This window comes from Lagopus leucura, unplaced genomic scaffold (genome assembly GCF_019238085.1).
Source record: "Lagopus leucura isolate 7727_CA_CO unplaced genomic scaffold, USGS_WTPT01 Super-Scaffold_73, whole genome shotgun sequence".
Classification (NCBI taxonomy): Eukaryota; Metazoa; Chordata; class Aves; order Galliformes; family Phasianidae; genus Lagopus; species Lagopus leucura.
Window position 1 is genome coordinate 86,654,588 of NW_024962252.1, and position 15,352 is coordinate 86,669,939.

At 40.8% G+C, this 15,352-nt stretch overlaps 1 protein-coding gene across 4 annotated transcripts; it reads right to left on the minus strand.

The window, feature by feature from the left end:
* Positions 1-307: 307 nt before the first annotated feature.
* Positions 308-15,346, minus strand: MCM8 (minichromosome maintenance 8 homologous recombination repair factor). Of its 4 annotated transcripts, none has more exons than XR_006182571.1 (19): positions 15,056-15,346; positions 14,844-14,918; positions 14,251-14,333; positions 13,911-14,060; positions 13,075-13,178; positions 11,940-12,138; positions 11,342-11,427; positions 9,433-9,584; positions 8,297-8,495; positions 7,499-7,529; positions 7,057-7,197; positions 5,923-6,064; positions 5,205-5,400; positions 4,734-4,947; positions 3,580-3,789; positions 2,938-3,014; positions 2,284-2,473; positions 983-1,253; positions 308-465 (listed from the first exon to the last, which is right to left on the minus strand). XR_006182571.1 is itself a non-coding variant. In XM_042892752.1 (18 exons), exons 1-18 carry the CDS (start codon positions 15,192-15,194, stop codon positions 1,161-1,163), a joined length of 2,481 nt encoding a protein of 826 aa, XP_042748686.1. In that variant the 5' UTR covers positions 15,195-15,346; the 3' UTR covers positions 602-1,160. The 4 variants fall into 4 exon arrangements, 2 of the variants coding, with proteins under 2 accessions (XP_042748686.1, XP_042748701.1); XR_006182569.1 differs by having other exon boundaries at positions 308-468; XM_042892752.1 differs by lacking the exon at positions 308-465 and having other exon boundaries at positions 602-1,253.
* Between the last annotated feature and the right edge of the window lie 6 nt (positions 15,347-15,352).

Sequence of the window (15,352 nt, forward strand, 5' to 3'; positions counted from 1 at the left end):
CACACTGAGGGAATCCAGCAGATTGGGGCCAGGAGCTGCCAGAAACCTCATCGCAAAGAGGGAAAGGGTAAAGTCCTGCAACTGGGGAGGAACGGCCCCAGGTACGAGCACAGGGGGGCACCCAACAGGAAGTACCTCTGCAGTGAAGGAACTCCACAAAGCAGGGGGAGGTGAGGCAGAACCCCACTTGTGAATTTCCAGTGCTGCGTTTTATTTATCTCTTACACAACACTGCCCTCAGTTAGATTGTGCAAGGGTGGGATGGACTGAGGGGAAGGAAGATAAAAATAAGTCACTTAATGGAAAAGGTGAAAGACTAAAGCTAATATTCTTATAGTTTATACAGCTTACCATTTAGAATAGAAAGGGAGAAAAACAATTCTATTGTTTTTAAAATCCTTACGCAAAGCTTCTCATCTGCTGTTACTGTATTAGGGCATGCTCCATTTCACAAAATCAGACAGCCTTCTGTGGCAGAACAGTAAAAAGAATACATACATCGTATGTAACATGTGTTCTGTAACAGCTGTTAACACCCACACAAGTGTTCACTATTAATATTACTCCCATATATCATGGTTAATGAGAAATAAAAAGACAATTTCCATTTTACACATTAAGCACTGTAATGAGGAGACTTTCATAAATTAGACTTGCATTTCAAATAAAACCTATTAGGAAGACCAATAAATAGTTGCAAATCAAAAATCTAAATCCTTCCAGCTACACAACTGCAGAGGTGACTTTCTCAACATGAACGTTCCCAAATTTTTAGAAACATTTCTATACATTAAACACCTCAAATGAACTGCAGTGCTAAAAACACAACTCACACTGCCTTCTCACAGAAGATTTTGGTTTTAAAATTTGTGAGTCCAACAATCATTTTAAATTTAGAACTGAAATTTGTTGTTACGATCATTTGGGCGAGCAGCCTTACAGGATGAGTCAAGCAGCAGTACCACAGAGCAGTGTGACTTACATTAGCTTCTAGCAAGCCTGCTGGCATTACCAATGTTTGAGCACGAACTTCCAGTAAACAACAGGGGCAAGAGGTGCTCCTGGAGCAGGCTGCAAGTCAGGTCACTTTATTGCTGCATGTTCATCAGTCCATTTCAGATACAGTAATTATGTCTCCAAGTTTATTGCAGCAGCTCTTCTCACATAGTCTGAAGCTGATAAAGTCTCGAGCCTTTTTTCAAGAGATAACCCTGATCGTTCAGGGATTCAATAAAGCTCTCAAAATCAAATACCTGCAGTTGGAAAAAGAGGGGGGGGGAGAGGGAAAGGGGAGAGAAAAAAGGTAAATGCCAAACTGGAAAAAATAAATCCCATCTGATAAAAAGCAACACAAATGATTTAAAAGAATTGTAGTATTCGTGCATTACTTAGTGAATTGAATTGAGCTAGAACAGAGTTAGTTTCCTTCACAAAGCAATGACCTACAAGCAGGTAATACAGCATCAGTTACACCCTTTGGTGCTTTGCTTGTACACCATTCACAAACGCACACAAAGTGTGCAGAGTAGCATACGTATAAAACCATGTTCTGAACACAAATACTGAAGAAAGGTTTATTTTCTACAGCTCTCACTGATTTCCAAGTATTTATAATGTATCATTTGCCCATTCAATATTCTGTATGAAATACATGAAGGCAAAATTAGAATTCACTTAGCTACAAGTAACTAGTTGCTGAATAAATGAATGGCCTTGTGAGAAGGGAAAGGGCAACAACATACTCTGCCAGATGGGATTCACATTAAATCTAGTCTTGCTTATAGTCAGCATTTGGACAAGTTTGGAGACAGAAGTCATCCTGTCCCAGCAGGACAGGGTGTGTTAACCAGGTAGCAAGAAGAACAGCAATACTGCCCACATTAAGTTCCATACAAAGAAACTAGCTGTCTCCACTTTCTCTCTTATTATGCCTGAAATCCAGTTTCAAGTTTTACATTGGAATTTAAAGCTTTTCACTATTAAGCAAAAAGGTAAATTAACTGTTAACATTTTTGTTTGGCAACCCTGCTCACCTCTCAAGTACAGAATGTAAACTGTTACAGGATAAAACACACTTGTGGCCATATGATGTTCCCACTATGGTATAGCATGAAGATGCTCAAAGCAGGAATGAAAACCCAAAAGTCATGTGCCGGCCACTGAAGGCCAAGCAGAAAGCTCACTGCACAGACAGAGCAGACACCACAACAGTCTAAATAAATACATTAAGTAATTCTGACTGCTTTTATACTTACTAAAAAAATGTTTGATTTCCAAACTTACTCGTATTTGTAGCTCCTTTGCAACCTGTCGAAGTTGTTGCAAATCAAAGAGATTGTTGTAAGTTCTTTCTGCAACATTGTTAAGGGCAGAAACAAATCTTTTTGCTTGTGACCGATTGCTCATCCCAGATCCATGCTGTGAACGTTCAAAGTCCAGTTTTCCAAACTCATCCGAGTATGTTCCCAGCATGCTAAGATAAACACATCAAAAGAAATGGGATGTAAAAGGAAAAATGCATGAACTTCCTTCCTGAAACATCACCACTTAAGTTTTCAGAAGACAGATAGTGACTTTTTCCTAGGGGATGGTTTCCTACCAAGGGAACATAGAAAAAGCATCTGTCCAAGTCACTTTTGAACTTAATTTGTTCAACAGCAACAACAGAGAGTGGTCACACCAGAGGAAAATCTTTGGCAGCATTTCAATTACTGTGGACTGATATTAATAACTGCTGCAGTGATACAACTCAAAGGTCTAAGTGGCAGTATTCAACTGAGGGCTGCCGTCAGTTTTTAAACAGGAATTAAAAACTCTCAGTGCTGGTTCTGGGGGCCTAAGTTTGCTAAAGTCATTTCTTCACTGTGTTTGCATGTCTATTTTAGAAAGTGAATGAGTAGCAACACAGTGTTTTAGTTTAAAAGCACTGTATATTACCTGTATTTCATTATTTCTATTACATCCTCAGCATCTTCCTTGGTACACTTCTCCCTCAATTCCAGCCTTGATCGTGCCTTAAAACAAAGTATATCAGAAAGGTATGTTTAAGATATCACACCTGATGAGGGAAAAAGCTACAGACCTGCCCCACATGATGCTACAATAAGCACAATTTTTATGAGCATGAAGACGGAATCTGAGCCTAGAGAATATAGATGACAAGTCCTCTATTTTGATAGCATTTCAACATCATCCCTTTCATACGCACGATATCAAGATGCAGGTTGCAGTTTTTAACAGCTTATTCTCAGGAAATAATACATCACAAATAATGTTATTAAGATACAGTGTTAGGTAAGACAGTAACAATTCAAGATGGGCAGCAGCAGTTTGTCCTTGCCAGCACCTTTCTTGCCTTTTAGGAGCTAGATAGGTTTTACTTCTAGCTCCTTAAGGATGTTTTATTTCATAAGAGGCTTTTAGCAACAGTAGCTCTTAAAGCATTTCTAAGACTCTCACCATCTTAAAAAAAAAAACAACACGAAACCCCCCCACACAAAGGATAACTCAGCACTATAGGTATCACACAGGAACAATGTCTTTGTCTTCAATCCTTCAAGTATGAAAGCTTGAATTTACCTCCGTGAGTCGAATCAGCGACTCCAGCTGCCTCGTGGTGATCGGCGTGCTGCTTGCTGCCTGGTTCTGCTTCCGAAGCTCCAGGTAGAACTCCTGAAGGACCTGAGCAGCTTCTGGAGATAAATGGGGGTGAACGTACTGGCGAGCATAACCCACGTACTTCCTCAGCAGCTGATGTGGAATGGCATCAAAGTTTTCTCCTGGTAAGATCTAACCCAATTACAAACAAGGGCCTTAGATTTCTGATCTTTCATCACTACCTTATAGAACACAACCCAGTTTTTAAACAAATTTTCATCTCCTATGCTTCATGTGGTGACAACTTTCTGAAGCTCTGAACGCGTACTGGAAGGGCTTTGATTCTACATACATAAGCTGTGTTCTTTTAAAGTCAATGCACCACATTTAGACATGTTATTAAACACACCTGGCCAGTTCACAAAAAGCAGAAGTTTGTAATCTGTGCTCCTTAGTGTCAAATACGAATTAACCTTATCAAGAAATCTTTTTCAAAAAGAGAAAATCCAATTTCCTACTTGTTACAAGATATATCACTACAGAAGGTTAAGCTGTCACTCCTGACATCTCATTTTGAAGAGTGCAGGGGGCAGGAGTTTGTTTTTCCAAAAACTGTGCATTTGCAGCATCAGCACTTCTGACCACATTTAATAATAAAAATAGTTTTCCTCCTATAATCCTCAGTCTTCCTTGGTTTGCAAACATCCAAGTGTTTGCTTTCACACTGCTTTACCCGCATTCAGTATTTCAAAGCATATCATGTTAAAAAAGATTACTATACCAGTCTAGTTCTGTAGCTCCTTACTGAAATCAGCAAGTTTGGTTTAGAGCATTTTCATGCAAAATACCTTCCCATTACCCACAATAAAAAACAACAATAATAACAAAGCAGCCCAGCTGATAAATTCTCTTCTGTACGAGCTGACACAATTTTAGCAACTCCAGCATAGATAGATGATGCTAGCTACAACAGGTAAGTTGTAGAAACCAGAGATTTCAATACTTTTTATTTAATTCAGAGCCACTTCTCATGAGAAGAATAGGAGACTGAAGACATCTAGCAAGTCAGGGCTGCCAGGCCCACGGCAAAAAACACCACAGGAACAGAGGCAGCAAGAGGCCCAGGAGGGAGCTACCTTCAGTCTTTCAAGCAGAGGCCGATCAGAAACAAGTTGAAGAACAGAGCGATCCTGCACGCTGGCACGGCTCACAGCCGCGCTGCTGCACGCTGCCTGCTTCCCAGCTCGGATTGCCATCACGTGCTCCGACAGCAAATGGTCATGATCTTCATTTGGGGTGTCCAGCAAAATAAAAACTAAGTCAAATCTTGACAGTAAAGCACTCCCCATTCTACAGTAAAAACAAGAACACAATGCTTGTATAAAAGCAGCAAGACTTCAGCAACTCTGTTCTATATCAAAGACAGAGAATCCTGTCCATTTCATTCAAAATAAAACAGAACAGCAATTTCTCTCCCAAGAAGCGTGAAAAACTACTATAACTTGTGCTCAAGCTCTAGAAAACTAGAAATCAATCTTATATGAGACTGGCAGAAGCTCCTGCTCCAGAATGCAAACCATACAAGCAGCATTTCAGGAAGTGCTTACTTTAAATTCTCAGACACTGTTTTGGCTTTGTTATAATGTCCTCCAACTGGGTTTGCTGCAGCAACAATGGATGTTCTGGCTGGCAAACTGCAAACAATACCAGCCTTGGCAAGGCTGATACTTTGCTGTTCCATAGCTTCCAGCAAAGCCTGATGCTGGCTTCCCATCTTATCAAACTCATCTATTCCACAAATACCTGGAAACGATCAGCACAGGACAAAGATTTATTAGAAAACACATTAACTGATGGACAAGTGTATGCTACATTCCCACACAGTGTCAGAAACCCAACTTAGGCTCTAGATACTGCAGATGTTGGACCAAGTTGTCCTTTCAACAATGTCCATTTCCATTTCATGTTGCTGCAGCTGGCCTGGCTTGCAGCAGCAGTGTCTTGTTTTTCATTGAGATGACACAAGAAGCTTTTTTTTAAAAAAAGAAATAGATGGCAAAACTTGTAAGCAAGCTATTTTTCAAAAGCAGTAAGAATCCAGTAACTGACATTAGGCCAGATTTCTCAAAAAGGAGTGTTTTATACATAACTAAGGCCCTAGGAAAGCAGGAACCACTACTGGTGAAGCTCAGAACTTCCCAGATCTGGAATGCCAGTACTATACTTCAAACTCACATTTTCACCCCAGCCACACAAGCAGTGTTGTCTTAGACTCAGCAGCACCTCATCCCATCCTATTTGTTCTTATTAAGCATGTAACATTACCTTGATCTCCAAGCACTAAAGCACCAGCTTCCAAGGCAAAATCTCCAGAAGCACCATCTCTAGACAGCGTAACAGTCAGGCCAGAGCTGGTGGAAGTGTTACCACAAACATACACACCTCGAGGAGCAACGTTACACACTGCCTAGAAGAGAAGGAAGGACCTTTTTCTCTCCCCACGGTAAACAATTTCATAAGCCTTCATTAGAGCTCCTTTCAACCCCAAGAAACCTCTTTCTATGACATATTAGGAAAAACTACTGGCACATTACTGGCGGAGTCCCATCTACTGTGTTATTAACACCCAAAGTATATTTGCTCAGTGCTAGATAATACAGGCATTGACTACAGAGTTGAACAAACAAACAAAAGCACAACAACAAAACCCACCACAGACTGGCTCCTACACAGCTGTATTTTCCTCTATGTCATTTTTTCCCCCAGAGACAGTGATGATTAAGATGTGCCTTGTTTCAGGGTCTTATTAGAGACTAACAGCTTTTTTTGAATGACATTCTATTATTTAGGAATGACATTGAGAAAAGAAACATTTTTCTGATGCCAGAATTTCCTGACACAGTGAAAAAAAAAAAATTAGAAATTTGTTTAAGAGGAAGAAATTCCACCAGCAGCCAGCTCTGCCACAGTCATACAAAAATGCCCACCAAGACTCCTACAAAAGTAGCAGCAGGTTCCTTTCCCAAAGGACAAAGATCTGGGCCAGTAACATGGGAATGGTGTAAGAGAATGGAAATACACCTTGCTGAAGGTGAGTGGCATGGTCATTCTAAGAAAGCACTTATTCTATTTGACAATAGGTCAACTAAAAGAAGATAGGAAGGAGCAAAACATCTCATCAGGGAGGAAGGCAGTGAAATAGGCTAACAAGGGAAGGAGAGCAAGCCTACACAGTATTTGAAATCTCTCAGGCTTGACTGAATATATCTGCTTGTATAAGTGCTTTAACAGGCTGGTTCCCTTTTGCAAGGCACTCTGGAAAGAGAGGACAGTTGGAAACCCATTTGGGTACTGTGCTATACCTGAGGCCTTCATGCTACATGAAGAGATCTCTCCAGCTAGGTAAGGCAGCAAGGAATTCAAGAAAAGTACAATTATACAGTAGTAACAAACCCATACTTGCAACATTTGACTTTTTCCCAATCCTGGATCTCCAACAATCAGAACATGTGGATCTCCTCGCACTGGGATTCTGTTCTTGTCATCAACAAACTTCTGACATCCTCCAAACAAGGCCAGGGCCAAGCCTGCCTTTACAATCTGAAGTGGTACATAGGAACACCAGTAAGTATTCAGTCCTGCTCATCAACACTGATGACTCCCCAGACCTATTTGTAAGAACTCTTTCCCTCTGAATGAAAGAATTTAAATCCCATAAGAAAGTTCCAAGGGCATAAAGCTGCCTCATCAGTTCACATACTGGAACAACACTGAAGTCACCCACAAATACAGCCCCTGTGCCCTCCCTGCACCTCCAGTAAACTTCATACGTCCTGCAGGAGTTGAATGTGGCACAAACATTTCAAACTGAAGCTGCAGGCAGAGCTGATGCATTGCATACCTCATGGCCGTAGATAGCAGGACAAAGAGAGCTGAAAGACAAAGCATACTGTGACCCAGGAGGAATACAGATCTCACGTTAATGTTAATCACTTGTTCTGTCTCTTTGTCCCAGAATACTTTTATAAGCACATGTGTTTTTTGCTTAGTTGTTGAACTGTTAGAGTGAGCTTAAATTTAAAAAAACAGCATTGAATTTCTCAAAATTTTCAGATAACCAGATGTACTTGAAACAGTAAGAAAACCTTTCATTTGAGTTTGCACAAATGCATAGAACCAGTTTCCCCATGGTTACTGCACCCATCCTGATCTTTATCAAATAACTATATGTAACTCTTCTAAAAGCACTGCAGTTTTCTGTCTTTGACTCCACTGGGAGGAGCTGAGGGATGTTCCAGTTGGACAGATACCTTTCTATCTGGGCTGAGGGTCTTTAGAGAACCCTCTAATCAGTTCCCTCATCTCTCTCCTCTGCTGTGGAAAAGCAGAGCAGACAACAAAACAGTGCTCATGAGTTAAAACTAGTTACTGAAATGAACGGATTGCTTTATTTTCCTGTGGCTTTCTATCTCAGAGCTGACCTGAAACTCTCTGAACTTCCCTGCATTCCAAAGTTCTGAAATCCTCAGCTTCCATTTGCATTCCCTACTGCAACACTTCCTCTGGAGCCCTTTGCCCACTATGGTGCGTTAAATCTGTACACTATGTATTGTCCAAACCTCAGACATCTCATAGTTTTAATAGGCTGCCACATTGGACCAAATTTGGTCACACCTAACCTAGCTCTGACACAACGTACTTCACAATAATCCTGAAGAGATTTTCCTCAGCTTGAATTTCTTGAACAGCATAGAGGTCCTTAAGTGAGAACTCCATGAATGACCGTTGAAAAGTCTCCTCCTCGAAATTCTTTGTTTTTTGTCCTTTACTGTTGCTGATAGAATTTGCTTCAATGTACAACAAGAACACACACTTGTCATTCTTATTTTTAGACACTCCTGTTAGAAAGATTGACAGATAATTAAGAAATATTTTTTACATCCTAAGTACCAACGTGACTTAAAAATGGCACAAGGTAACTCAAAAATTTAAGGTACAGGTACGTGCAAAATACAGGCTGTTCATATTTTAAATAGCTCAACACCTACATCTTCAAAAATTGATGTACAGTGACTAGCAGCTTCTAGTTACGTTTGTTCATTAAGTTCCATGCTTTTAGACCTTTTTTTTTTAGACCTTTTTAGACTTTTTTAACATGTACCTTAGCAATTAAACATTTTCCATATCCTCAAGAGAATGATTACTGAGCAGTGAATGCAGGCACACGGCAAATTGCTACTGAAATTCTCTGCAACATATTCATTCTATAACAGCCACAGAATGAATATTACATATTCATTCTATGCACAGCTTAGTTTTTCACTGGGGGGGAGAAAAGTTTCTTCAGGGAGGACTAAACTGAGAAAGATAATATGCCTTCACAGTAGTGTGATGGTTTTCCTGTCCTTTGAAGAGACACCAAGGGGAAAAGGTTAAGCAAAAAAAGAAAAGAATCTTAATGAGACTTGAAGAAATATGGATATCTTCCTCATATTATTAGTTCAGAGAAGGCTTTCCTACCAGCTGACATACTATGAAGCACTTTGTGTCAGCACTGCCACTTCAGGACTAGCATTACACACAGACCAGTGAGTTGCAGAAGACAAAGCCCAATTATCAGTAGACATTAGAGACAGCGCTCCTCTCAAACAGCAAAGCACATTGCTTGCTCAAAATGAAGCCTTGATTGTGAAATTCTGGGAACTTTTGAAGAGATATACATTTAATTCTTGTACAGCTTTGCAAGCTCAAGTGAAGGGGGAGGGCTGTTTATCTCATATAATCAATAGAAAAGCCCCTCACACAAAAAGAAGTCTTCCAGGATACATCCCTTACCTTCCTCAGTGCTGGACACCTTAACTACCCCTGTAATTGTGACTACATCTCCTGGGACACAACTGTCCACAAGATCTTGAACCAGCTCACATTCAATCGTGCGAGGGATTCGGCCTGCTTCTCTCTGATCATCTGACATGAGCTCCTGAACCCTGCAACACACAAACCCATACAACACAAACTCCATGCATAACATTCCCAATTCAATTACAGCATACAAACGCCGTAGACACGAACTTCTAACCAGTCCTTTCTGAACTGAGAAGGGAGGCACAAGAAATGTCCTCATCAGTATTAAAAACAGCCACGCTGAATTTGGAGAAAAGCATTTTTCAGTTCAGACTTCAACAAATGAAAACATATTATGCATAACACCCCAGAAGACAATAACAATGAACTGCTGAAACAACAGCTAGCACCAGTGAGCATGTTAACGTAGGAATAAGTACAGTGTGTGAAATAAGACAGACTTCACGTACAAAGTGAGGGTGTCAGACATTACAGCCCAATGAATGCACAACTGGCTTTTTAATCTTAGCAAAGCCCAAGAATTTCCTCAGACCACAGCAAAACCAGTAGCTCACTCTGTGTAGCTGTAGAGCGCTGGGCAAGAAACAGCTCTTCTGAATGTGTGTTACAGAACAACAGTCAGTGGTGGTGACAGCACAGCAGGAGTGAGGAAAAAAAAGAAAAGAAATCCAATGTCTACCCTTCTATATTAACAATGTCAGTTTCTGTAGAAATGGAAACTGTAACATGTTCCCCCCAGCAAAGTACTGACATCTTTAGGCATGCTCGCTGATGAGACATAAAAAGCAAATGAATGGGCAGGCCCAGCGCTACTGCTTTCTACACGGGTGTGCCTGAGGTGTTGGAGGCATAATCAGTATCATTTTAAACTAAGATTTTTGGCCCTTAAGTTTACATTTTGCTCATTCAACTGTCACAACTGATGGATGTAATTTAACAGGGTTTTCCTAACTGACCTCCAGATCATTAAAAGGAATTACTAAACAATAGATACAACTAACAACAACTGAAGAAAGTTGCAGAGGGCACAAGCTTAACATTTCTCAATAGTATTGGGATCAGCTCTATTTACATGTTTGTCTGAGATATGGACAGTGGGATCACAAGTAACCCCCAGTGAGCCCACAAATGGCACCAAGTTAAGTCATGCAGTCAACAAACTGCAAGGAAGGGATGGCATCCAGAGGGACCTGGACAGGCAGAGAGGTGGGCTGTGTGAACCTCACAGAGTCCAATGAGGCTAAGTGCCAGCCAGCATGCCATGCCTGAGCTGGGGCAACTCCTAGCACAAGGCTGGAGATGAAACTGAGAGCAGCCCTGCAAAGAAGGACTCAGGTGTTCTTGTGGACAAAAGCTGGATGCGAGCCAGCAGCACGCACTTGCAGTCTGCAAGGCCAACAGTATCCTGGGCTGCAGTATCCTGGGCAACAGAGGGGTGGCAGCAGGGACAGGGAGGGCGTTATTCCCCTCTGCTCTGCTCTCGTGAGGCCCCATCTAGAGAACTGCATCCAGCTGTGGAGCCCCCAGACCAAGAAAGATGTGGAACCGTTGAAGCAGGTCCAGAGGAGGGCCACAAAAATGCTCAGAGGGCTGGAGTACCTCTCCTATGAAGACAGGCTGAAGGAGTTGGGCTTATTCAGCCTGGAGAAGAGAAAGCTCTGAGGAGACCTCATCGCAGCCTTCCACTACCCGAAGAAGCCTGCAGGAAAGTTGGGGAGGGACTCCAGCAGGGAGCACAGTGAATGGACAGGACTACGGGCTTTAAACTGAAAGAGCATAGAGAGGTTAAAGTTACACAGTACAAAACAGAGTGAGTCTCTCTGTCACTTCTGGACTGCCCTGTTGTATAACATTTTTGTGCAGAAGGAAAGATGCTTACTTAACAGACTGCCAGTCCACTGTGGTAGTTAAAGGAGAGCTCCTGTCAGGTGTGAATGACCGGCCACGGCACTCAGGAACAAGGCACTGTAACAGTATTAATTCTAATTCATTCTCAAATCTCTTTAACAATAGTTTTTAAATGTCTTTTTTTTCTTCTTCCCCAAAAAGAAAGTAAGTAAAACAACGAGATTTACTAACGCAATTTCAGGAGAAAAAAATCCAAGCTAAATTAGGGTTATAAATCATAACATATACATGGGTAATAAAGAGCTATCAAGCACAGCCAGCTGATCCCTGATTCAGCTATTGGAAAAAATACACACGATTGGTACAATGCCCTTTTTTTGGCAGGAGATTCTACAAACTGCTTTGTCTCACCAGAATACATTTTTTTCCAAATAACAACGTTGTGTAGTAATGCAAAGTTGGATGGTAAGTTTAATTTTTCTTATGTGTTCATTATTTAATCCAGCTTTAAACATCTGAACTACTCCCCCTCACACCCACCTACTTTAAATACTACCAGTGTTGTTATTTTTCAAAGCCCTACAAAAATGCAAAAGGGAAAAACATAAAGTTAGATGATTTTAACTTACCTTAGTGGGAAGAGTGTACTTTCCATCAGGCAGAGGAACACTCTGAACATCTCCACACGTGCCACATACAAAGGCTAGCTTAGTGCACAGAGGCTTAATGTTACTGACACGTACAACAGTGCCACGCAAGGCAATGTATTTCCCATAACAGTTGGCCCGAACGTTCTTCAGCTGAGTTAGCGGTTCATAGTTGTACAGTCTACAAAAGATATTAAGTGAGAGCAATTGGAAAGCTTACCACACTTAACTGATGAACCAAAAATGCTGCAGCCAAGCAAAAAGAAGAGGCATACATGCTAATTACCAGCATAATCTCAAGCAATGACTAGAATGATTTGATCTGCGAACGCACGACATATCGTCCAACTCCTGTTCTCGAAAGCAGCACATTTAATATTCTCCAGTTGAATATACCTTAACAGCTATACATTTTGCTTGTATGGTGGTACATCTCTCCTGGAAATGACTAGGACTGATATAAACAGAATATATTTCACATATAAGCAGGTTTAGGTCCTGCTTTTCTTTGCCTTGCTCCTTCTCAGGACCCTTAATTCCACCAACCCACTGCTCCACCCTGCCTGTGTTGCAGAAATATTTTGAGAGTATCATATATTGATTGACTTATGAATACCTTCTTCTGCAGAGTCACGGTCCATAATTGCCCCACAGGATTTGAGATATTGTATATACCTTCTTTGGTCACAGGTTTTCCTAAACACCTTCCACTGTCTAATTAAAAGCATGCAGGTTTATAATATACTTCCTAATAAAGGCAAGCCTTTTACTACCAAAAGCCTAGATCCTTTTGAATATTTTCCTATTTCCCTCGATAAAGAGCAAATATATATTTCTTTTTTTTTTAATAAACATGTTTTACATAACACTTTATTTATTTATAAGCTGTTTCTTCACTTTATAAGCAGGGTTGTAAGAGTCTTTCTGCTTTTGCCTTTTCCTTCACAAGGACAGTTTAGCTTTTGTCATTGTGAAGACAAAAACAGACTGTTCTGGAAATAGCAAAGTCTCTCAGCAAAACAAGTACACCTTCAGCACCACGCATGGACAATGATGATCCTTACAAGAGAGGCTAAGAGATGCTCCTGCAAACAGAACAAATACCCAACACCATTACCTAGCATGAATGAGAGGAACGTTTATTATAGGCTCTCCATCCAGTGGTAACCCTTCCTGCACCTGCAGCTCTGCAGCATGCCTTTCAAGGTCCTTGGTTAGCACCTATACAGAACGGAAGGGCAAACATGAATGCAGTATATCATACAGCATGGATTCAGCTGGCTGTTCTTTGACTGCCATCTGTCACATTAGGGAAGACTAGAGAGCTCTCTACTGTTCAGTGCCTCCTGATACAGTATTTTCCTGTTTCTTCCCAATTCTAAGCTTTATTCTAAAAAGAATTTAAAATTATGACATTTGTAAAGTTTTCTCAATTAAAAAAAATATATAATAACCTTTAATCTTGGTCAATGTGTGGAAAGTTGTTTAACAAAAATGTCTGAAAATTCTCCTCTTAACAACTAGTGAAATACTACAGGAGATATTGAATGGAACCAGGAATTCCTCCATCTGCTCCCCCAGCCAGCCACCAGGAATGGCTCCACTTCAGGAGCTTGGACAAACTGCCCAGGCAACCCACAGTACATTAATAGAACAGGAATTAGACGTCCCTATTATGTATTTATTAGAATTCCACTTAGCTTTCATCACCTGTTCTGATGACAAATAGACAAAATGCAACAAAACCAAAGCATTTTCAGAACAGGATTTTGTGGGTCATACAGAAAGGATACAGAAAAGGAGTTTGTTGAGTTTTTGAATAAACCACAGATTTCCATAATAGAGAAAAGCACAGAAATAAGTTGTTTTTTTTAATAACATAATTGCCTTTACATTTGATTGACTACTTAATCACAACAGTTATGTTCACATCTATCAGAACTTCAAGTTTACCTGATGAATTGCCAGACCCATGCACTGCAGTATTTTCTGAGGCATATCCCGTAACTCAGTAGATACATTTGGTATTGATTTAGTTAATTCTCTGTCTTCTATCAGTTCCTTATAATCCACAAGGATGCTTCCCTTTCTTTCTATTTCATCCTATGAAATATTTCAAGTCATAAAATACAATTAAAATGATAAACACCACACAAAGAAAATGTCATAAAACATTTCACAGCTGTGATAGAAATCATCTTCAAAAGAAAAAAACACATTAAAAAATATATGCTACTGCATCAATATAATTAGAGAGATACACACATACACAAAGAAATACATATTTACTTACCTTATCATAAAGTTCAATGCGTTGCATAAAAAATTTTTCAAAGGCTTGTGTCTTCTGGACAAAAGGTGATTTGTCAGCATAAGCTAACCAAAAACACACAGCATTAGTAACTGACAGAAATAACTGTTTCCACTTCACTAAATACATAAACAGGCAGTTTCTCTTTCATTCTATTTCTGCATTCCAGAACAGAAAAACATGTCTGCTCTCTACAGTACGACAGTAATGTTGTTACAAGGTCTCTGACAAAAGAGAACTGTGTCTATGCTGACACAGGTCAAGCATGTAAGAGAAAAGCACAGTAGAGGTGCCCATGTGCCAGCATGACAGACTGCATGCTTCATGTAGCTAACCAAAGTTTCCATCACGTTTATCAATAGACTATATTTTATACTATTCAAAATTCCTTTCCAAGGTTCAGAACCTACAGATATTACAGTATGCTACAAGACTGATCTTTACTGCATTTATTTTCTCACGTAACAAACACGAATTTCAGTTGCTTTCTATTCCTATTATCTGCTCTATGTGTAACCAGACCCAGAGAAAAGCGATCAGGATATCTGCTAGATATAACTTTGACCTAAAAGTACCTTCAGAGAAATAAAGCTTCCAGCCCTTATATGGAATAAACTGGTCCAAAGTTGACTGAACGAGTCGAGAACTTGCTGAAAGAGATTGAGATTAAAACAAGGTGGATATGACAGCTTCACAGATCTCAGCGGTCTCAGTGCACCAGAAGACAAGAAACTGCCGCTGTCCAGTGACAAGCAGGCTAGGAAGCAACAGGGAGGAGCTGGCTCACCAGGCTCAGGCTGTCTCTTACACTCCACCTTTTGCGCCCTTCCCCGCCAGCCTCCCCGCCAGCCTCCTCGCCAGCCTCCTCGCCAGCCCTGGAAGCCCCGTCCCCGGGAACACCCCCTGCCCCTGAGGTCTCTGCTCATCTCAGCCCTCGGCGCCTGACGAATCAGAGTAGGTCAAAACGCATCGGAACAAAGATAACAGAAACCGCTGAGGCCGAAGCCCCGAAGGAACCGCTAAAGTCCGTAGGGCGCGGGGCTTTCCTCACACCCCGACATAGGCGGGAAACCGCTTCCTGAGC